Source organism: Pseudorca crassidens, chromosome 2 (genome assembly GCF_039906515.1).
Source record: "Pseudorca crassidens isolate mPseCra1 chromosome 2, mPseCra1.hap1, whole genome shotgun sequence".
Lineage (NCBI taxonomy): Eukaryota > Metazoa > Chordata > Mammalia > Artiodactyla > Delphinidae > Pseudorca > Pseudorca crassidens.
This window is the reverse complement of record NC_090297.1, coordinates 97,848,718-97,866,356: the sequence shown is the minus strand read 5'-3', so window position 1 is coordinate 97,866,356 and position 17,639 is coordinate 97,848,718. Positions and strand designations below refer to the sequence as shown.

Here is a 17,639-nt window from a genome sequence, read left to right as displayed (position 1 = left end):
TTCACATCCAATCTCAAGACCTTTGATTTATTTTCAAATGAGGTAATCTCATCTTCCCCCCAGGCTGAGTGTTGCCGGGGGGCGGGCAGGAGGGAGGAGGCTGAACCATTTGATTCCTCTTCAGCAAAAATGAATTGTCCTCTAACCCCCACCCCCATCCTCAGCCCAAGGATATTTATCCCTGTTTATACAACCATGGCAATAGGCTTTATTCTCTACCACTTAAGAAAAAGAAAAAGAAAAGGTGGAAGACAGAGCTACCTCTTCAGAAACCAGGTAAGAGAGAGGGCTCCACACACCCTGGTGTAATGTTGACCTTCTCAGAGGCAGGGGAGCAAGAAAGTTGTAGTGGCCCAGCATCATAAAAGCACCCCAGAGTTTGACAGTAATTGTCCTGCAAAGTTCTGGGGGAACCACACGGGAATAGCGCTTCTGACTTGGCTGGGACCTGTCTCTTTTGAGCACTGCACTGAGTTTATGGTCATCAGTTTTTTTTCTTGCCATATCCTTGACCTTAAAAGTGGGTAGAGGGCTTCCCTGGTGGCACAGTGGTTGGGAGTCTGCCTGCCGATGCAGGGGACACGGTTCGTGCCCCGGTCTGGGAAGATCCCACATGCCACGGAGCAGCTGGGCCTGTGAGCCATGGCCACTGGGCCTGCGCATCTGGAGCCTGTGCTTCGCAACGGGAGAGACCACAACAGTGAGAGGCCCGCGTACTGCAAAAAAAAAGTGGGTAGAATGCAATCTTTGGCTTTGCTAACAATATATTCTTCATCTCTAAGATGGATTCCCCTTGTCCTGACTACTTCACAGATCAGTGTCAAAATAGAGTTTTGTAAGGCATAAAGTGTTAGGATTCACATAGGTTTAAACTATAACAAGGGAAATTGAGGCCAGTGAAAGGAAAGCATCTGTGCAAGGTCATACTGTGTTGTCAATACTCTAGAAGGCCTCAACACCCAGTCCTAAATTCTTGTGACGACATCAGCCTGCATCTCCGGGAGTTTTAACCATAGCTGCTCTCCCACTAACTTCCAAGAGGATTCCAGTCCTTGAGCTCGAAGGCATGGAGAAAATTAGGCCTGAAACTTGACTCCCAATACTATTTCAGCCACACACCCGCAGACTCAGTGCCTCGTATACCCGCCACTGCTGCTGGGTGCTGCGCAGCAAAGCACCGGCCCTCCGGGTTGAGGAGCTCTTTTGTGGTGTTTCTCCCCGCATAAAACTTCCTCCGTGAACTATATGTTAACGGGCAGTCCCAGAGGATTCAACTCAAAAACTGGTCCACCTGGGCTGGAGACCGTAGCCCCATACTTGGGAATGGCTCCCACTCTGAACTCTCCTCGTGTCCTACCCAAAGGGGCCCCTTGGGGATCTCGATTCACAACTGCCAGGAAGCCGGGGGCCGGGCTCTGCAACGCTGAGTGGACCAGCGGGCCGGACTCGCCATGGGCGGTGGCCAGCCTGGGAGAGCAGCAGGAAATGCATTTTCGGGCTCTCCCAGCGGGCGTTGGAAACTCGGGGGCAGATTCTCAGCTCCATCCCACGGCCGTCGGCTTTCTGACCCACGCGGGATCCTGTGCCGCGATCTCGAAGGGAGCGAGGCCACCTGAGTTGGCGAGCGGCCACCGAGACACAGGCTTCGGACTGGGTTCTGACCCACCTGTGTGCCTTTTCCTTTTCTCTATCCAGCGGCTTCCGCTGCCCAGCTTCATCCAAAGGGGGCAGTCAGGGCTAGGCCGAGAGCCCTAGGCAAGGTCCACTATAACTGAGAACCCGGGGCTAAGTGGAGGCCGTCCGACTGGACTCTGCAAAGTCTTCATTTCTGAAGACGTTCATTTTTATCCTCCCTCCCTCCTTCGCTCTCACCTCTCCATGGTAAACAAAGGTGGCGCTCTTTGCTGACACGGATCGGAATGGCCGAAGTTTCCGCCTCCTTTCTTTGCCCCTTCTCTCGCGTCTTCAAGGTTGACTCATTCGGAGATCCCTAAATTCTGCCTGGGGCAAACTTTCCCCCATTAATTACCTTGAAACAACAAGTCGCTAATTGCGCTAATTATTCTCGGGCCCTGCAACACCGTCCCCCCGCGGGCCAGGCCGTATTGCAGGGAGCCCGGGCACCGGGTGGGAACCTCAGCCCCGACTCACGCGGAGGCCGGCGTTGCGGGTCCTGGGTTCGGCTGGGAGGAGCGCTCCGGGCAGGCCTGCGGCTCCTCTCGGGTCCATCGCCCAGGACCTGGCTGGAGCTCGCACACCTCCGGCGCATGGGCCGCGTCTGCTGAATAGAATGTTAGCATCTTTGAGTCCTCTCTCCCTCCACCGACCTTACAGAGAGCTTCGCAAGTGGCCAGAGCAAGAATTAGGATAACTGACGCCGCCGGAGTACTGCGGGAGAGAAAGACCTGCCCCTCCACCCCTGCCCACCCTACTGAAGGCAGCCCCCATCCCATTACCCTATTTTATGTTTTCATGAAGAGTCATTACCTGAAATTATGGTGTCTAATTTTTTTTACCTGTCTTATCCCCTTCCCTTCCGCCGCCCCTTGTACGTTCTTGAGACCAGAGACCTAGCCTGTCTTATTCAGTAACCGCAGACCTATAACCCTGCAGGGAGTACAGTAGAGCCTCCATTGCTTCGTGATAAATACGTGAACGGACCGAGCGGCGGCTCCTCCGCTCCAGGGGTGAGGAGTAGACTGGAAGGTGAGGTAGACCCACACTTCCGGAGTCCACTTTTTTGAACACTTCAGAATTCAAAAGAGCTGCCGAGTGGCATTTGGGGTGGAGGGTGTTCCTTTTCTGATCGGAGTTTGGGAAACAGTGTTGACACTGAGGTACTCAGCTTCTTCCGAGACCGCTACCCAGTTCCCATCCGTAAGACGGGCTCTCTCTGGGGGTCACGTGCTTTGTTGGGGGACGTCGGTACAGTCTGGCGTCACGATATACCCCGCCGCACCGGCCAGGACCAGGTAGGTGTCCCCCATGTCAGCCCCCCAGGAGCGGAGGCCCTCGCCTGGTGCACCCACCCGCTCCAGGGCCCATCCACTGCAGCCCAGCCCGCGCCCCCCGTGCGTTCTTCTCATTGGCTGAAGGCATCCCTCCTGCATTCTCATAGGCTGTCCCACTTTTCCCTCCGCCCCCAGCACGGACTGCGCGCCGCGAGTAGCCGGGAAGCGGCTCCAAGTCCGGACCTGGGAGCAGAGGCTCGGCTCGGCGCTGCGAGAGGCGCGGGGGCCGCGAGCCGGCCGAGCGCGGTTTCGGTGGGACCGGTGTTCCCATCCTGGGACTCTTTCGTGGAGCCGAGCCCGGCCAATAGGCGCATGAGGAAGAAGAGCAGGGAAATGGACTGCTATTTGCGCCGCCTCAAACAGGAGCTGGTAAGAGCGGAGCGGGAGCCGGGGGCTGGGAGGGCTGCTCCGCCACGACGGGTACCTGGCCTCCGCCAGGACCCCGGGACTGCGACGCGCGCGGGGCCGAGGCCCAGAGAGGAGAGGAGGGCACACGGCGAGCAGGCGGAGGACAGGGCCTGTCCTGAGGAAAAGGGGCCCCGTGGAAACTTGGAGCAGAGACTTGTGTGAGAGGGAGGCAGGCACGAACGAGTGAGAGAGACGGAGGGAGCCAAGCAAGTCCAGACCGAAATGTGCCCAGAGACCCGAGGGAGCAAAGAGGGCTCACCCGAGACGCGGTGGGACCCGGGCGCCCTCACGGAAAGAGCGGAACGCGGCTGCCGGGCAGCTGGGACTGCGCGGGGCGCCGGGAGGAGGGTGCGTGGCCCCAGCCCTGCGCGGGGCAGGAGGTCGGCCAGGGACTGCTCGCTCGAGGGGAGCTGGCACCTCCGGGCACCCCCCCAGCTGTGGCGGCCGGGCTTGGCAGGGCTGGCGCGGCTGCAGGGGCAGGCCCTGCCGGCTGTCTGCCCGGACTTGCCTGCCAGCGGGGAGGGGGCTGGCAGCTGGACCGGCGGGGGCGGGCCCGGCGCGGGAGGACGGGCGCCGCCTGGCAGCTCGCAAGCGGGAGTGCGGAGGCCCAGCCAGATGTCAGGGGTCTGGGCTGGGGGAACGAGGAGGGAACGTGCAGAGGCCGGGGTACGGGGGCCGGGAGAAGTGGCACAGTCTCGGGGTCGGGGGGTGGGCGGCGGGGCGTGGAAATCGCCCAAGTCGGGAGAGCGGCTTCTGCCGAAACTCTGTTGTGGGAGGCGCATTGCTTCTTACTGACTTAATATCCCTCCCCCTCCCACCTGCCACCTCTCTTGTTCTACCCACCACGAGAATTCAGACAGATATTATGCACGTCCCCCACCTGGGCCGCCACAGCCGTCTCTGTCAACCAGGCTCTCCTGGGGCTTTGCCTCCGCCTCCTTTTGTCCCTTTTAGTTTGTTTCTCTTGGAGTCGACCTCTTTTCGGTCTCACTTTTCTCCCCTCTTTCTTCTTGCTTTTCAGGGCCAGGGGCACCCAGGCTGACAACAGCAGACCTGGATCCAAAAAGTGCCAGCCCATGGCTCTCCAGATTCCATGACAGCCTCTCCCACTCCTGCCTGCAAACTGTCCACTCTTCCCGCTGGGGAGGGAGCTTGGCAGCTTTAACAGGGGCCAGCTTGGGGGGGAGGGGGAGCTTGTAGCAGCAGGTGTTCTCATTGATGTTTCCTGGTCAAGTGGCCCAGGCACTCTTTCTGTCTGTCCCACTCCGGGGCCTGCCTTCTCAGGTCAATGGTCACTTCTCTGGGACTTCCTCCCCAAGCCCTTTTGGTGGTGACACTCAGATGGGAACATTACCCAGAGGAATGCTTCTTAGATGAGGGACAGAAGGGTCTCCATCATGTCCTTTCCCATACTCATTTTCTCATGCTTTCCATGTCAGTTTGGGATGGCTGGCCCCAGCCCACACATAATTCTGACTTGTCCCATTCACTTGTCCAATACCAGAAGGAAAGGTCAAGGTTGCCACAGATAACGTCTGAAGTCCAAGGGCCATGCTGAGAAAAGAATCTAACAGAATCCTCTTTTTTTTGCTTGGAATCTGGGACCACACCACCCACCTCAGGATCTGCCTTAATAGAGGGTTTGTGGGTGTTCCTGGCACGGGCTTGAATTTTAAAATCCTACTGATTTGCATTTTTTACAGCACCTTAGGTGGGAGGTGGTGAGGGGGGGCGAAGACAGTCTGTGGACGCCGGGAGAATAAAAAAGGCAATAGGAATCTGCACGGAGCTGAGCTCCAGGTCTTGATTTGCACGCTCTCCTGCCAAGGACTTGAGCCCCAGTCCCCGGAAGGAGGAAGGGGAGAGGCTGAAGTCACCCAGCTCCCCATTAGCTTTCATTTGGCGCTTTGTCTGAACAGCTTCAGCCTTTGACTCTCTTGGAGAGGAAGCCAAATGCCTGGCCTGGGGCCCAGAATGACACTCAGATGGGAGAGCTCTGCACCCTCCCTCCACCCATGGTGTTCCGCCCCCTCCCCAGTGCCAGTCTGCCCAGAAAGGAGACAGAGCAGAGTGACAGGCAGAGCTATTAGAGTCTTGTTCACTCCCTGACGCCTCAGCCCAGGGCTTAGGCAGAGCCAGATCTCAGTGACTCTGTTTTCCCAATGGAGTGAAGGAGAAGGTGGAGCTGAGTTAGCTCAGGCTCAGCCTTTTGGCTCCTCTAAGGACTTTGGGGTTTGAATTCACCGCAGCTTGGTTGTGCCTGGGTTAGGAAGGTGTTGGCTTGTTTATCCCCTGGGTCTGCAATGGGGTGGGAAAGGCTTATAGTCAGTATGTGTCATGAGCTTGAAGTGTGTGTGTGTGTGTGTGTGTGTGTTCATCCCAGGCAGAATCTTCCCTGCCACCCAGGAGGACTGTGTGGTGCTTGGCTTTGCCCTAAGTTAGTGTGTGCCCAGGAATGGCACTCATGTAATACTAGTCAAGTTCTACATTCATTTATGCCGTTAAATTCCCTTCAAGAAGCATACGTCCCACAGACACTGTGGGTTAAGGCTGCTGGAAAAAGAAACATCAAGGAGTTGTGAAATTTTCTTTGTCGAGGGTGTTATGCACTCCTCTCCTGCCTCCTGGTCCTGCCCTTGGCCCAGAAAATCTAGACAAGAAGAGTCTGATCTTGAAAACCAAAGTAGCAGAATTTCCCAATTTCCTGAAGCAGAAAATTTGCATTGTAACAAGTGAGCACTGGAGGGACGCTGAGAATTTGGGGATCCTGGCTCAATTAGGTTGATGTCTGGAGAACTGGCCCTTCTCCCCTGTTTGGAAGAGGACAGGGATCTGGTTTCAGGGCTGAAATGTAGCAGGAGAGTAGCAGCAGCTGACACACTTCTTCCTAAGGATGAGGGGGTCAGGACTGCAACTACTCAGTAGAGAATATATCTCTCCCCCTCCAGCAGCCAAAGAGGGGCCCTGCCTGAACACAGGCCTTGGGACCAGCTGTTCCTTATACACTGCTCCCTTGAGGGCTTCCAACAAATGGGGTAGACATAGGCACACAGAGGAAGCAGATGTAAGATGCTCACAGGGTGTTGCTCATGAGTTCAGATCAGTGTAGAGCAAACAGAGTGCATAAAGGCTGAGTAAAGTACAGCCAGGGTGGGAAGGCTTCCTGGAGGAGGAGGAGGTTGATGGAACCAGCTCCTTTAATGTCGATCCTAGCTGAGGCCTGGTGAAGCAGCAGAGAGACTTCTCTCAGGCTGGGGAAGGTCCTTCTAGAACAACTTGGTGTTCCTAGAAGGCAATTATCTAGCCACTAGTGGCCACAAGTTCAGGAGATTCTGGTACATGGAGGAGGACCAGAGCATAAAGACAAAATAAGGAGGAAATAAGAAGGTGATAGAGGAGGTATATTAGGAACAGCCTTCAGCTCTTGGGGCAAAAGAGCAAGTTTCCTGAGGCAGAAAAAAGCTTCTGCAAAGGATCTCATAATGTGGTCTCCCTTGATGTTTAGAGCTAGAGTGAAGAGGACTTTGCTGGGGTGTGCTGTAGTCAGTGGGAAGAGCATGGAGCACAGGATTTGGGGTCAGGCCAACCTGAACTCAAAACCTGGCTCTGTGTGACCCTGGCAGATTATTTGACGTCTCTGTTCCTTAGCTTTCTCATCCGTAAAATGGGCTTTTAAAAGTACCTACTTTATACAGCTACTGTGAAGATTATGTCAAGTGCCTCCCCAGCTGTATGTCCCTAGCACATAACACAGTACCTAATGTGTTGTAAGCACTTGGTAAACTCACAGTGATGAACTGATCAGACTAGTGTGCATGTGTCATTCGTTCACAGAACACACTTATTGAGTTCGTACTATGTTTAAAGCACTTTGCCAGGCACTAGTACTTTGGTTACAAATATAAACAGACACCGATCCTGCTTTCAGGAAACTTAGAGTTTAATGGGAGTGATAATAATAACAACATATATTGATGTTAACAGTTACTGATATGCCAGATATCTCAGGTATTATGTCAGTTGCCAAAGCAACACTAAGAAGTTGCACTTCCATTATTCCCATTTTATAAATGGGACATGGGGAGGTTAAGTGGCTTGGCCAAGGTATAGAGCTGATAAGTGGCAGAACTACGATTCAAACCCAGCCAGTCTGACTGCAGATCTCACACTCCTAGCCAGTATATGCATGCGAATGTCTTGTATAGAAACGGAGGATACGTACTAGATGAGAGGCACACATTCAGTGCTCTGAGAGGGAGGAATTACCTCCAGCTAGGGGATCAGGGAAGGCTTCATGGAAGTGGTAGCATTTGAACCACACCTTGAGGGATAAATAGGGATGGGCACAGGAGAAAAAGAGCATTTCAGGCAGATGATGAAACGACATGACCAAAACGTGCAGAGTTGGAAGTAATGGGGGTGTTTGAAGACTGTCTGGAGGGGACATTTGAAGACTCACTGGATTATGGCTAGAACATAGGGTATATGCAGAAAAAGAGTGGGCAACAGGGCTGAAAGAGCTGTTGAGAGCAGAAGGGGGGGCGGGGTTGAATGCCATGCTGAAGAGTCTGACCTTTTCCATATGCATTGCCGAGCAGCGTGGTTAGAGACCTGCCCTGGGATCTAGGAGGTGGTTGGGGTGGGGATAGGGGGAGGGAGGAAATTGAGGTGGGAAGATGAGGTAGAAGGTTATCACAAGAGTCCACACAGGAGAGTATGAGGGCCTGAATCAGAAAGGAGAAAAAGAAGGTAACCCTTTGAGGTCCCTTGGATGCCCAAGGAACTTGGTTCACTGGCTGCCTTGGAGAGGGGCTAAAGCTGGACAGGGGAGAGGTGAGGCTGAGAGGCAAGCCCCCTGCAGGGGCGAGACTGGGCCCCTCTCTCCGTCTGTCTGCCTCTTGCCCAAGCACATGGCCCCCCGTAGATTGTTCAGTTGGGAGAGTGGGCTCATCCATCTCACACTCCCTCCTTTCTTTACCCTCCTCCCTCCTCCGGCTCTTGGCACAGTTTCTACCTTACCTTCCTGTTGAGAGTTCCAGCCAAGAGCAGGGGGCTGTGAAGGTCCCTATTCACGGAGCTGGAGAATGGGCCACTTGGCAAAAGCTGGGCTTTTCCCATTTCCGGCCCTGAACCTCCTTCTAGCTTCCAGAGGGGCTGAAAGGAACTGTGTGGGGATCTTGTGAGTAATGGGGGTGGGGGGAGCGAGGCAGGGCACACTGCCAGGTCCATGGGCAAAGCTGGAGCCTGTGTCAAAGGATTCTGGCTGAGCTGGGAGAGGGCGTGAGATGGATGGATGGAGGGCACAGCTGTGGGATCAGTCAGGGGCCTAGGAGAGGGCTTGGGAAGGTTGCCGAGGATGCTGGTGTCACATTTTCCCATCCTTACTCCTCCCAAACCACAAAGGGCCCAGCGAGTGCCATGGAGGGGAGCTGTCCATGGGCAGCTGAGCCCTCACCACCCCGCGGAGGGCTCAGGGCTGGAGGGCCAGGATGGTGGGGTTTGGCTTCCCAGCAAGCATCTTCCCCCTTCAGATGAGTCAGTGAAGAAACACCTTCAGTGGAAGTGAACCGAATTGGGTCTTGGAGTCCCTCCACGACTTCATGTTCTTCCTCCCTATGTGATGATAATTGCCCTCGCACGTCCCACTGACTATCCTGGTTTCTTCTCACAACAATCCCATGAGGCTGAAGAGTCAGGGATTATGATGACATGGAAAGCTCACTGGCCTGGAGTCAGAGGGCCAGGCATGGGGTCCCAGTCCTGCCACTAATCCACCTCGGAACCTCAGGCAGTAGATCTGTGTTTCCACTGGAGGTGCTCAAGATGACATCAGGTGATACTCAGACGAAAAGCTTAGTTTCGATAGATAGATGGATAGATAGATAGGAAACGTTACCATCTGTTTATGGCAAGTGATATACATTTCATATAAGTTTCCATATAAATCCATTAATTTATATAAACAGATTTAAGTAAAGTATTAAGTAGGAGACTAGGTCATATATAGATATGGTGAAATCATGAAGGAAAGTCTAGGGAAGCGTGCTTAGGAAACACTGAGGGAGAAAACGAACCTCTCAGCTCCCTAGCTTCCTAATCCATTAAGTGGGGTAACTCCAACTGCCTCGTCAGACTCCCGGAGCAATTGTGGGGATCAGACGAGGTCATGTGGAAGACAGAGCAAGTGCTACACACGTGTGAGGGGTTATCATTTCACAGTCAGAATCCGAAGCACAAAAGGTTGGTGAATCTGCCCCATGTGGAGTGGCCGAGTTAAGTCAGCTGGAGGGGGCCAGGTCCCCACAGGACGGCATGGGGCTCTTCACAAACCCGAGGAGGGTGCCCGGGGGCATCCAGCTCCACCACAGGGAGGAAGCCAGGGGCTGGTTTAGATTGCAGTGGGAGAGATTAAAGTTTGACAGGAAGAAAATGTTTAGAATGAGACATTTGGAGGCCCAGAAGATGCTGGGGGTGGGAGATGGGCTGTGGGGTGGGGTGGATGCAAGGAGGGTGGTGAGACCTTTCTCAGAAAGGGTTCGCACAGCCGTCTCTAGGATACGCTTATCTCGGGTGTTGTGCTTGGCAGTGGAGCAGGCTAGCTCTGTGCCTGTGTGCACACGTGTGTGTACAAGCATGTGTGAGTGTGTGTGAGCTGGGGTGGAGAAAGATGGTAGTGCCTGTTAGAGCCATTCCCACTCAAACGAATCAGAACTAATTAGGCCTTCTTGTGACTTTTCCACCTGAGCCCTGAGGGCAAGTTGGGTATGACTTGGCACCGTCCCGAGGCACTGGGAGGCCAGAGAGGAGCTCATCACCTACAGCATGGGACTTAGTGTTCGTTTCTAGCTCGGGACTTTCTCAGGTTTGGCGCCTCTCCTTTACGCCCACCCCACGTTGCTCTCTCTTCTCCCTCTCGGCCAGAGAAACCTTGGGATCTGAGCGGGTCCCACGCTCTGGGGAAGACAGCAGCCTGCCCTCTGGCTCTTTCTCCTTGGGTGACATCACTCCCCCCGGGCTGGGAAAGGCAGCTCGCTTCTCCATCAGGCGCCCCAGCCGATGCTCCTGCCTCCCCACTCCCTGGCCTCCCTGTTTCCCACACTCGGGCTTCCTTCTTCCATCCTCAGCCCCCTCACAGCTGCCTTCTTGCCCTCCAAGGTCAGCGCTCTGTGGCTGGCTGACCGAATCTGGCTGGACCGTGGGCAGGAGGATGCGAGGCTTCCCTTTTCCTTCCTCTGTGTGGTGCCAGGGTGGGAAAAGGGACCAGACGAGACGTTTCTCCTCAATCAGACCAGACAGGTGAACGGAATCCTATCACTACTGCGTGTTCAGGTTCACTGAGGAAGAAATGTTCTGGAAGTTCTCAGGAAGTCTTAAGATAACAGCCAAACTCCACCTGTAGGCCACGCATAAACACACATTACCTCATCTCGTCTGTCCAAAGTTGGACCAGGCAGGAACTCTTATTCCCATTTTAAAGAATGGAGAACTTGGAGTTCCCTGCCGGTCTAGTGGTTCGTAGGATGCAGCACGTTCACTGAAGTGGCCCAGATTCAATCCCTGGTGGGGGAACTAAGATCCTGCAAGCCGCGCAGGGCGGCCAAAAAAAGCAAGAATGGAGGAATTAAAAAACAGAATTTAAATAGCTTGCTCAGATCACACAGCTATTACATGGCAGAGCTGGGATTTGAACCCTGTTCCGTTTGTCTCCAGAACCCAAGATCTTAACCAATGCACTGTCATTTTCCATAGGGCTGCAACTTCAGCTCTTATTTACTTAAATGGGGCCTCTGTTTTACGGGCATCCCTGAATTCATACATACCCACACATTCGTTCTCACTTTAAAAAGGTAGAAAATGTCAGCATTATTTCTTAAGGATTTTTCCATACTGGAAGGGATTGAATGGGGTCATTTCATTCCTCCCACCGCCTCTGACCTGGACTGTGTTTAGCCTTCTGGAAGGAAGCTGGCAAGCTCCGACTCTGTGCCTCTTGGTGAAATGAAACCTTGAGAAAGGTTCCTGACCCTTCCTCCCTGGGTAGTGACTTACTGAGGGCAGCAAGCAATTTGGGGTGCTCAGTGGTACTCAGTGTATGTTTTCTGGATATGTAGTAAGTGCAGAGGTGCTAGCTGGGTTCTGGGGCAACACAATGATGTGTAGATCTCAGTCCCTGCCCCCAAGATGCTCAATGAATGTTTCATCAGTGACCCAGCACTTAAAGGCACAGAGGAGCTGTGAGTAGCAGGACGACAGGGAAGAGCGTTTTAAGTATCACAGAAGAGGTTCTGATGGGAGTGTGGGGTGCATATGGGAGTGGATTATGCTTCTGAGTGGCAAGTGACAGGGTCGGAGGTGTGTGTCGGGAAGCCTGATTTGGTGGCCTGCAAGGAGGCTTCTGCAGCATTGCAGGGGGTAGGAGGGCAGATGTGCAGCATCTGGGGACAAGAGCGGCCAGTGGGGTGGGAAAGCCGATTATGACCCTGAGGTTCCAGGTTGGGGTGAGTGGTATGAGGCAGGGGGCAGAAATAGGAGAGTCGGTGCAGCAGTTTGCCGGGAAAGGACCTTGAGGAGTTTGGTTTGGGGCTCAGAGTCTCCTGACTCTGCTCTGGGTCTTCCAGTTGTGGCTGAGCTGCCTCCAGAAGGAAGGGGTCAGGAAGGTAGAAGCCAAAGAGGCCAGAGCAGGGGGCCGTCAGCAAGCGTGGCCACGCCACAGGCTGTGTCTCCTGCTGCTGCTGCTGCCACTCAAATGGAGCATGCTTGCCCAGCAGCCTGGCAAACCCCAGGCCGTGAGGCCCCGAGCCACCACTTCTTCTTGCTCTTTCTTGGGGAAGGTGCAGAGTGGGGGTAATCCTACACTCAGCAACGGCTTCCTTGCCCTCAGCGACAGTCAGTCCTCCACTGTCTGTTAGCACTGCTGGCTCAGGAGAGCCTGGGCTGGCCCCTAACTCCCACCAAAGCCCGAGTTGGCAGGGGAGGGTGTGACCCTAAAGCCTGAGAGGGTCAGCTGCCAGCACAGCGCTGCAGAGCCTCTGCGCCTGCCCTCCCAGGCCCTGCACCCCTCCACCCTGTGGGCTTAGCTCTGTGCATTAGGACAAGGCTGGGAGGTAAGATGATCCCGGTGGGTCTCTGGGGGGCTTAAGAAACAGATGGTCCCCTTGCCTGAGGTTTGCCGTTGTAACATGAGCAGATCTGGGGAGGGAGCTGGCGGAACCAAGGCAGCTTGGGCCCGGGGACGGGAACCTCGTGAATGTTATCAGACAAAGCATCCCCTGCCCAGCCTCCAAACTCGGCCCTCACCCAAGTCAATCTCTTAGCCCCTTCCAGCTGGCACCTGGGACTCGGGCCTTAGACACCCACAGAGGGGCTGGGGAACTGGCCCCCGGTGTCCCCACTCTTGGCTAGGACAGCGGAGCCAACTGGGCCAAGAAGGCAGGAAGAGCACTGGAGCCAAGTTTGAGAGCAGCTGAGAGGGGACAGGTGTTGGGAAGGGAGAAAAGGGCTGGGCAGAGCTGGGCAGGGGTCTCAGCAAACAGGAGCTTCGTGGCTCCTTATCTGTCTCCTGACCTGCCAGATGTGAACAGTGAAAGGAAACCCCAGGCCTACCCTCCCTTTCTCTTAGGGAATCTGAGCCCCTCCTCTTCCCTAGCGTCCCTCTCAGCCCTCCTCCACTGCCCAGCCATCCTGAGGCAGTGCTTGGTGGTTAGGACGCTAGCATATGGAGTGAGACGTCCTGTGTTTGAGTCCCAGCAGCGTGAGCCATGTGACCTTGGGCAAGTTACTTCACCCTCACCGTGGTTAACTCATATGTTAACATGAGAATTATAATACCAACCTCCTAGGGTTTATATAAGGATGCGATGAGATGATGTGCACAGAATACTTAGCTCAACTCCTGTTACACGGTAACTGCTCACAAATTGTTATTGTCTTCATCATCCTCATCTCAGGGAGGCTCAGGAGAAGAGGGCACAGACACAAAGGACACAGGTGGCCACCGGAACTTTCTGTACCGTCAAACTGATCTCAGTGCCACCTCTTACCTTCTATGTAATCTTGAGCTAGTTCCTTATGTGCCTCAGTTTCCTCATCTGTAAAATAGGAACCATAATACTACCTCACAGAGTAGTTGGGGAGATTAACTATAGATTAATTACACATATGCATATATGTATACATATATGTAGCTCAGGACGGTGCTGTCTTAGCAAGTCAGCTGCCATTAATAGTATTTCCTTTATCCAGCCATATCCGTGTCAAAATTCCTCCTCTCCCAGCCCTGATCTGCACTGTACTAGGCTGTACAGAGATGGGGTCAGTGGCAGGCCGGAATGACCCTGGAGGTGTGTGTTTGGGGAACAGCCCTTCCCCCTGGCTCACAGGCCCTGTGCTCTCTCCCCTGCAGATGTCCATGAAGGAAGTGGGCGATGGCTTGCAGGATCAGATGAACTGCATGATGGGGGCGCTGCAAGAACTGAAGCTCCTGCAGGTGCAGACAGCACTGGAGCAGCTGGAGATCTCTGGAGGGGGTCCTGCCCCAGGCTGCCCTGAAAGCCCCCGGACGCAGCTGGAGCCCCCTCAGTGGGAGGGTGGCAGCGGTCCTGCCAGGCCTGCGGGCTGCTCCCCCTCCAGCCAGCCCGCTCTGGGCAGCAGCGCCAAGCTTCCATCTCCTAGGAGTGTGTGTGGGAGGGATCTAGCTCCCCCGCCCAGGACACGGCTGCCAGAGCACCAAAGCTGTGCCCAGCGGGGGCCAGAGCTGGTGGAACCGGATGACTGGACCTCCACGTTGATGTCCCGGGGCCGGAATCGACAGCCTCTGGTGTTAGGTGACAACGTTTTTGCGGACCTGGTGGGCAACTGGCTGGACTTGCCGGAACTGGAGAAGGGTGGGGAGAAGGGTGAGACCCGGGAGGCAGGAGCCCCCAAAGGAGGGAGGGGCCCGCCGCGGGAGCTGGGCCGCAGGTTTGCCCTAACAGCAAACATCTTTAGGAAGTTCTTGCGTAGTGTGCGGCCTGACCGTGACCGGCTGCTGAAGGAGAAACCAGGCTGGGTGACACCCACGGCCTCTGAGCCCAGAGCCGGACGCTTGCAGAAGGGCAAGAAGCGGGGCCATTCCAAGGGCTCTGGACATTGCCCCTTCCCAGGTGCCTCGGAGCCCAGACGAGGGGAGAATCCTTCCACCAGCTGCCCCAAGGCCCTGGAATCCTCACCCTCTGGCTTTGATGTTAACACAGCGGTTTGGGTCTGAATCCTAGAGGTAGAAATTTGACTGACCCAAAAGGGCCCCTGGGAAAGAGGCCAGGTGGTATGGCTTTCAAAAGCCTAACTCCAAGTCCCTTCCGCCGAGAAGGGAGGGAGAAGCAGCAGAAGGTCTGGAGCACAGCTGACAGGCCTGTAGTTGGGCGAGGCTGTACTAGGGGCTGGCTGGTGGGGGAGGCAAGAGTCCTTGGACAGAGAGAGAGAGAGAGAATGTGTGTGTGTGTTGCTTTGGGGCTGGAGGTGACAGCAGGAGAGGGGCAGGGGGAGAAGAACAGGAAATCCTTCTGACATTCCTTCACTGCCCCAAAGACCTCAGTGTAACATTCTGCATGGATCGGGCACTGGGGCCACAGGTTCCCCAGAGACATCGCCAATAAAGACCTTGTTTCTCGTGTCCCCAGCCTCATAACTGTTTGCTTCCTTGGCAAAGCGCTGCTCCAGGCACAGGTAGTAAAGCCTGGCCCTCCTGGGAGTGGGAGCAGAGAGGCAAATTCCCACCCCCTTCTGTTGCCCTTGAGATTTCAGCCCATCCCTGGACCCTGAGAAACGGCTGACTAAGGAGTGTGTATAAGGAGTGCTTGGGGAAGCCCCAAGCCTTTCCAGAAGCACAGGAAAGGAAAGCTACTATTTGTATAGCACGTTAAACGTCTGAAAGCCTTTTCATATCCATTATCTCCTTCGTAAATGGGCAAGAAAGGCAGGTATTATCCCCATTTTCCAGATGAGGAAGTAAGCCTGGATGTGCTACCTGTCCAAGTACAGGCCGCAGGCAGGGGCTGACTGAAGAACAGACGCCGGGCCCTGGAATCACACACACTCCTTCCCCAACACCCTGTCTCCAGCTCAGAACTTCCACCCAGGGCACAAGAACATGTGAATTCACCAGTGAGGCAAGGTGAGCCAAGAAGAAATACGCACTCATTTTAAAATGCCTTTGGCCTCATCTTCCCATCTTGTCCAGGACAACCCAGGGTGGAGGGGCAGCAGCTCAGCTCCGGCACCCCTGGCTACACCTAAAGCCGTGCTGGGCACGTGGCCCGGAGAGCAACGCTGCCAGATCCAGGGCCCGCCTGCCTGTCCCTCCCACCCTGGCAAGGGAACGCCCACTGGCTGGGAAAAGACAATGCGGGTCCCTGTTTGGGCCGAGCCTGACCAGCAGGGCAATCCGTTTCTCCTCCCTCACCTCCTCCTGGCTGAACTCCCCTCTGCCTGATGGGGAGTGACAGCTGCAATTAGAGGCAAGCCGCCTTCCCGCCCTCAGAGCATTTAATACCAAATTGTAGAGGAAAAAATAACAAGACAGGCTCTTCCTGCATCCTGGACCCCTGGGGGCAGAGATGGAGGGAGGGGGCTTAGAGTGAACAGCCCCACAGCTCTATTTGGGAAGAGATTAGGGTCACCCTCGAATTCCCACACAGTCAAATGGTAGATGTGTAGTTTTCAGTGGCAGAAGCTACAAGAGGAAAGGTGCTTATTAATTTTTTTGTGTGTGTGTGTGCGCGCACAATGGCTATTGGCCAGGCAGTGTGCACACGTCTTTCAAACTTCAAAATGACCCCAGAAGGTATTGTTAATACCTGGTAATTCAGTGGAGGCTCTGAGGGGTCCTGTAAGCTGCCCATATGAGGTTACTAGCAAATGAAAGAACCAGGATTTGAAACAGAGGGATGTCTGGCTCCAAAGCCTGTACTTTCCTCGTGTCTCCCTGGAGTTTACCAACCGAGCTAGCCCTTTCTGGAGGAGGAAGCCCCTGCCCATCCTTCCTGTCTCCCCACAGAAACCTGAAATCCATCCTGGGTGAAGGCCCATCGGCTGTGGCTGCCTCGGGTGGTGGAGTGATGTGTGTGTGTTTGCACACGTGTAGAATGTGTGTGTGTGAAGATCCCACCCACTGAATCGCTGAGTCTGGAGAGGAGGGAGCCATGGGCTGCTGGATGGGGGAGAAGCTACCCATCAGTTACTCAAGAAGGCACCAGCTCCGAGTCAGGAATGATCCTACAGGAAACCAGGTCACCTCTTGGCCATTCATCTGTGACGCATCAGTTTTGTGGACAGTCATTGCGATTCAGACCAACTGAACAAAACTTTCTGAACACTTCCCAGTGCCAGGCGTTGTGATAGGAACTAAGAACAGAGCAATGACAAGGACCCAGTTCCTGACTCAAGGGGTCCAGTAGGAAGAAAGAAGAAACTCTTAACCCAAAGGTTAGCCAGAAGGGATCCAAGGGAATGAAAACTCACTGCAACTTGGGCCAGAACAAAACAATGAGTGACACATGCTGCCACAAAATTCGCAGGTGTTGGGCACTGCCTGCTTCGTGCTCTTATTTCCTTCTTACCACATTCGGGAAATAGCTGCTGTTACTCCTATTTCACATGGAGAGGCTCAGAGAAGTTTAGCAACTTGCCGAGGGTCCCAGTGCCAGAGCTGGGATTGAAATAGTTCCAGCTGACTTGCAGGCTTGCGCTTTTCACACCGCCCCACAAACTGTCCATATTTACTCCAAAGCCAAGTCAAGAGGAACAACAACAAAACCCATCCTCCCCGCATTATCCACGCATGGAGAATAAATGGAATGCTGGCTGCCAGTGGCGGAATTTTGCCCGGGTCTTGACAGGGCTGATGTAGTGCCCCGTCCCGTGCTTTGATGATGAAAGATTAGGGCCGATTCATATGTGTCCCCCCACCCCCATTATTTTTCCTTCTCCGTCCCCTTTTGGGCTCCTGCCGGGAAAATGATGGAGACTATTTTACTGACGCTGAGGGGAGAGGTGAATGGGAATGCGTGCGGCCTAAGTGATACAGGAATGTGGAGGGGGGGAGCCATGTGTAAGGGGAAGTAGTGGAAGGAAGCTGAGAGAAATTGACAGCTTAATGCTGCCCCTGGGGCTCATTTTATGGTTAATTAGGACATGCAAATAAGCTGGAAGTTCATTTGATACCCTCCCTGGCATGGGGTCCGC

The 17,639-nt window shown here is 54.5% G+C and overlaps 1 protein-coding gene and 1 long non-coding RNA gene across 2 annotated transcripts; one reads left to right on the top strand and one right to left on the bottom strand.

The window, feature by feature from the left end:
* Positions 1–85: 85 nt before the first annotated feature.
* LOC137219138 (uncharacterized) lies at positions 86–2,274 on the bottom strand. Its single transcript, XR_010940992.1, has 3 exons — positions 2,152–2,274; positions 1,873–1,997; positions 86–716 (listed from the first exon to the last, which is right to left on the bottom strand). It is a non-coding gene; the product is annotated as an uncharacterized lncRNA (long non-coding RNA).
* Positions 2,275–3,150: 876 nt separating this feature from the next.
* INKA2 (inka box actin regulator 2) lies at positions 3,151–15,069 on the top strand. Its single transcript, XM_067727254.1, has 2 exons — positions 3,151–3,380; positions 13,822–15,069. The coding sequence occupies exons 1-2, from the start codon at positions 3,324–3,326 to the stop codon at positions 14,662–14,664; spliced, it is 900 nt and encodes a 299-aa protein (XP_067583355.1). The 5' UTR covers positions 3,151–3,323; the 3' UTR covers positions 14,665–15,069.
* Positions 15,070–17,639: the final 2,570 nt, after the last annotated feature.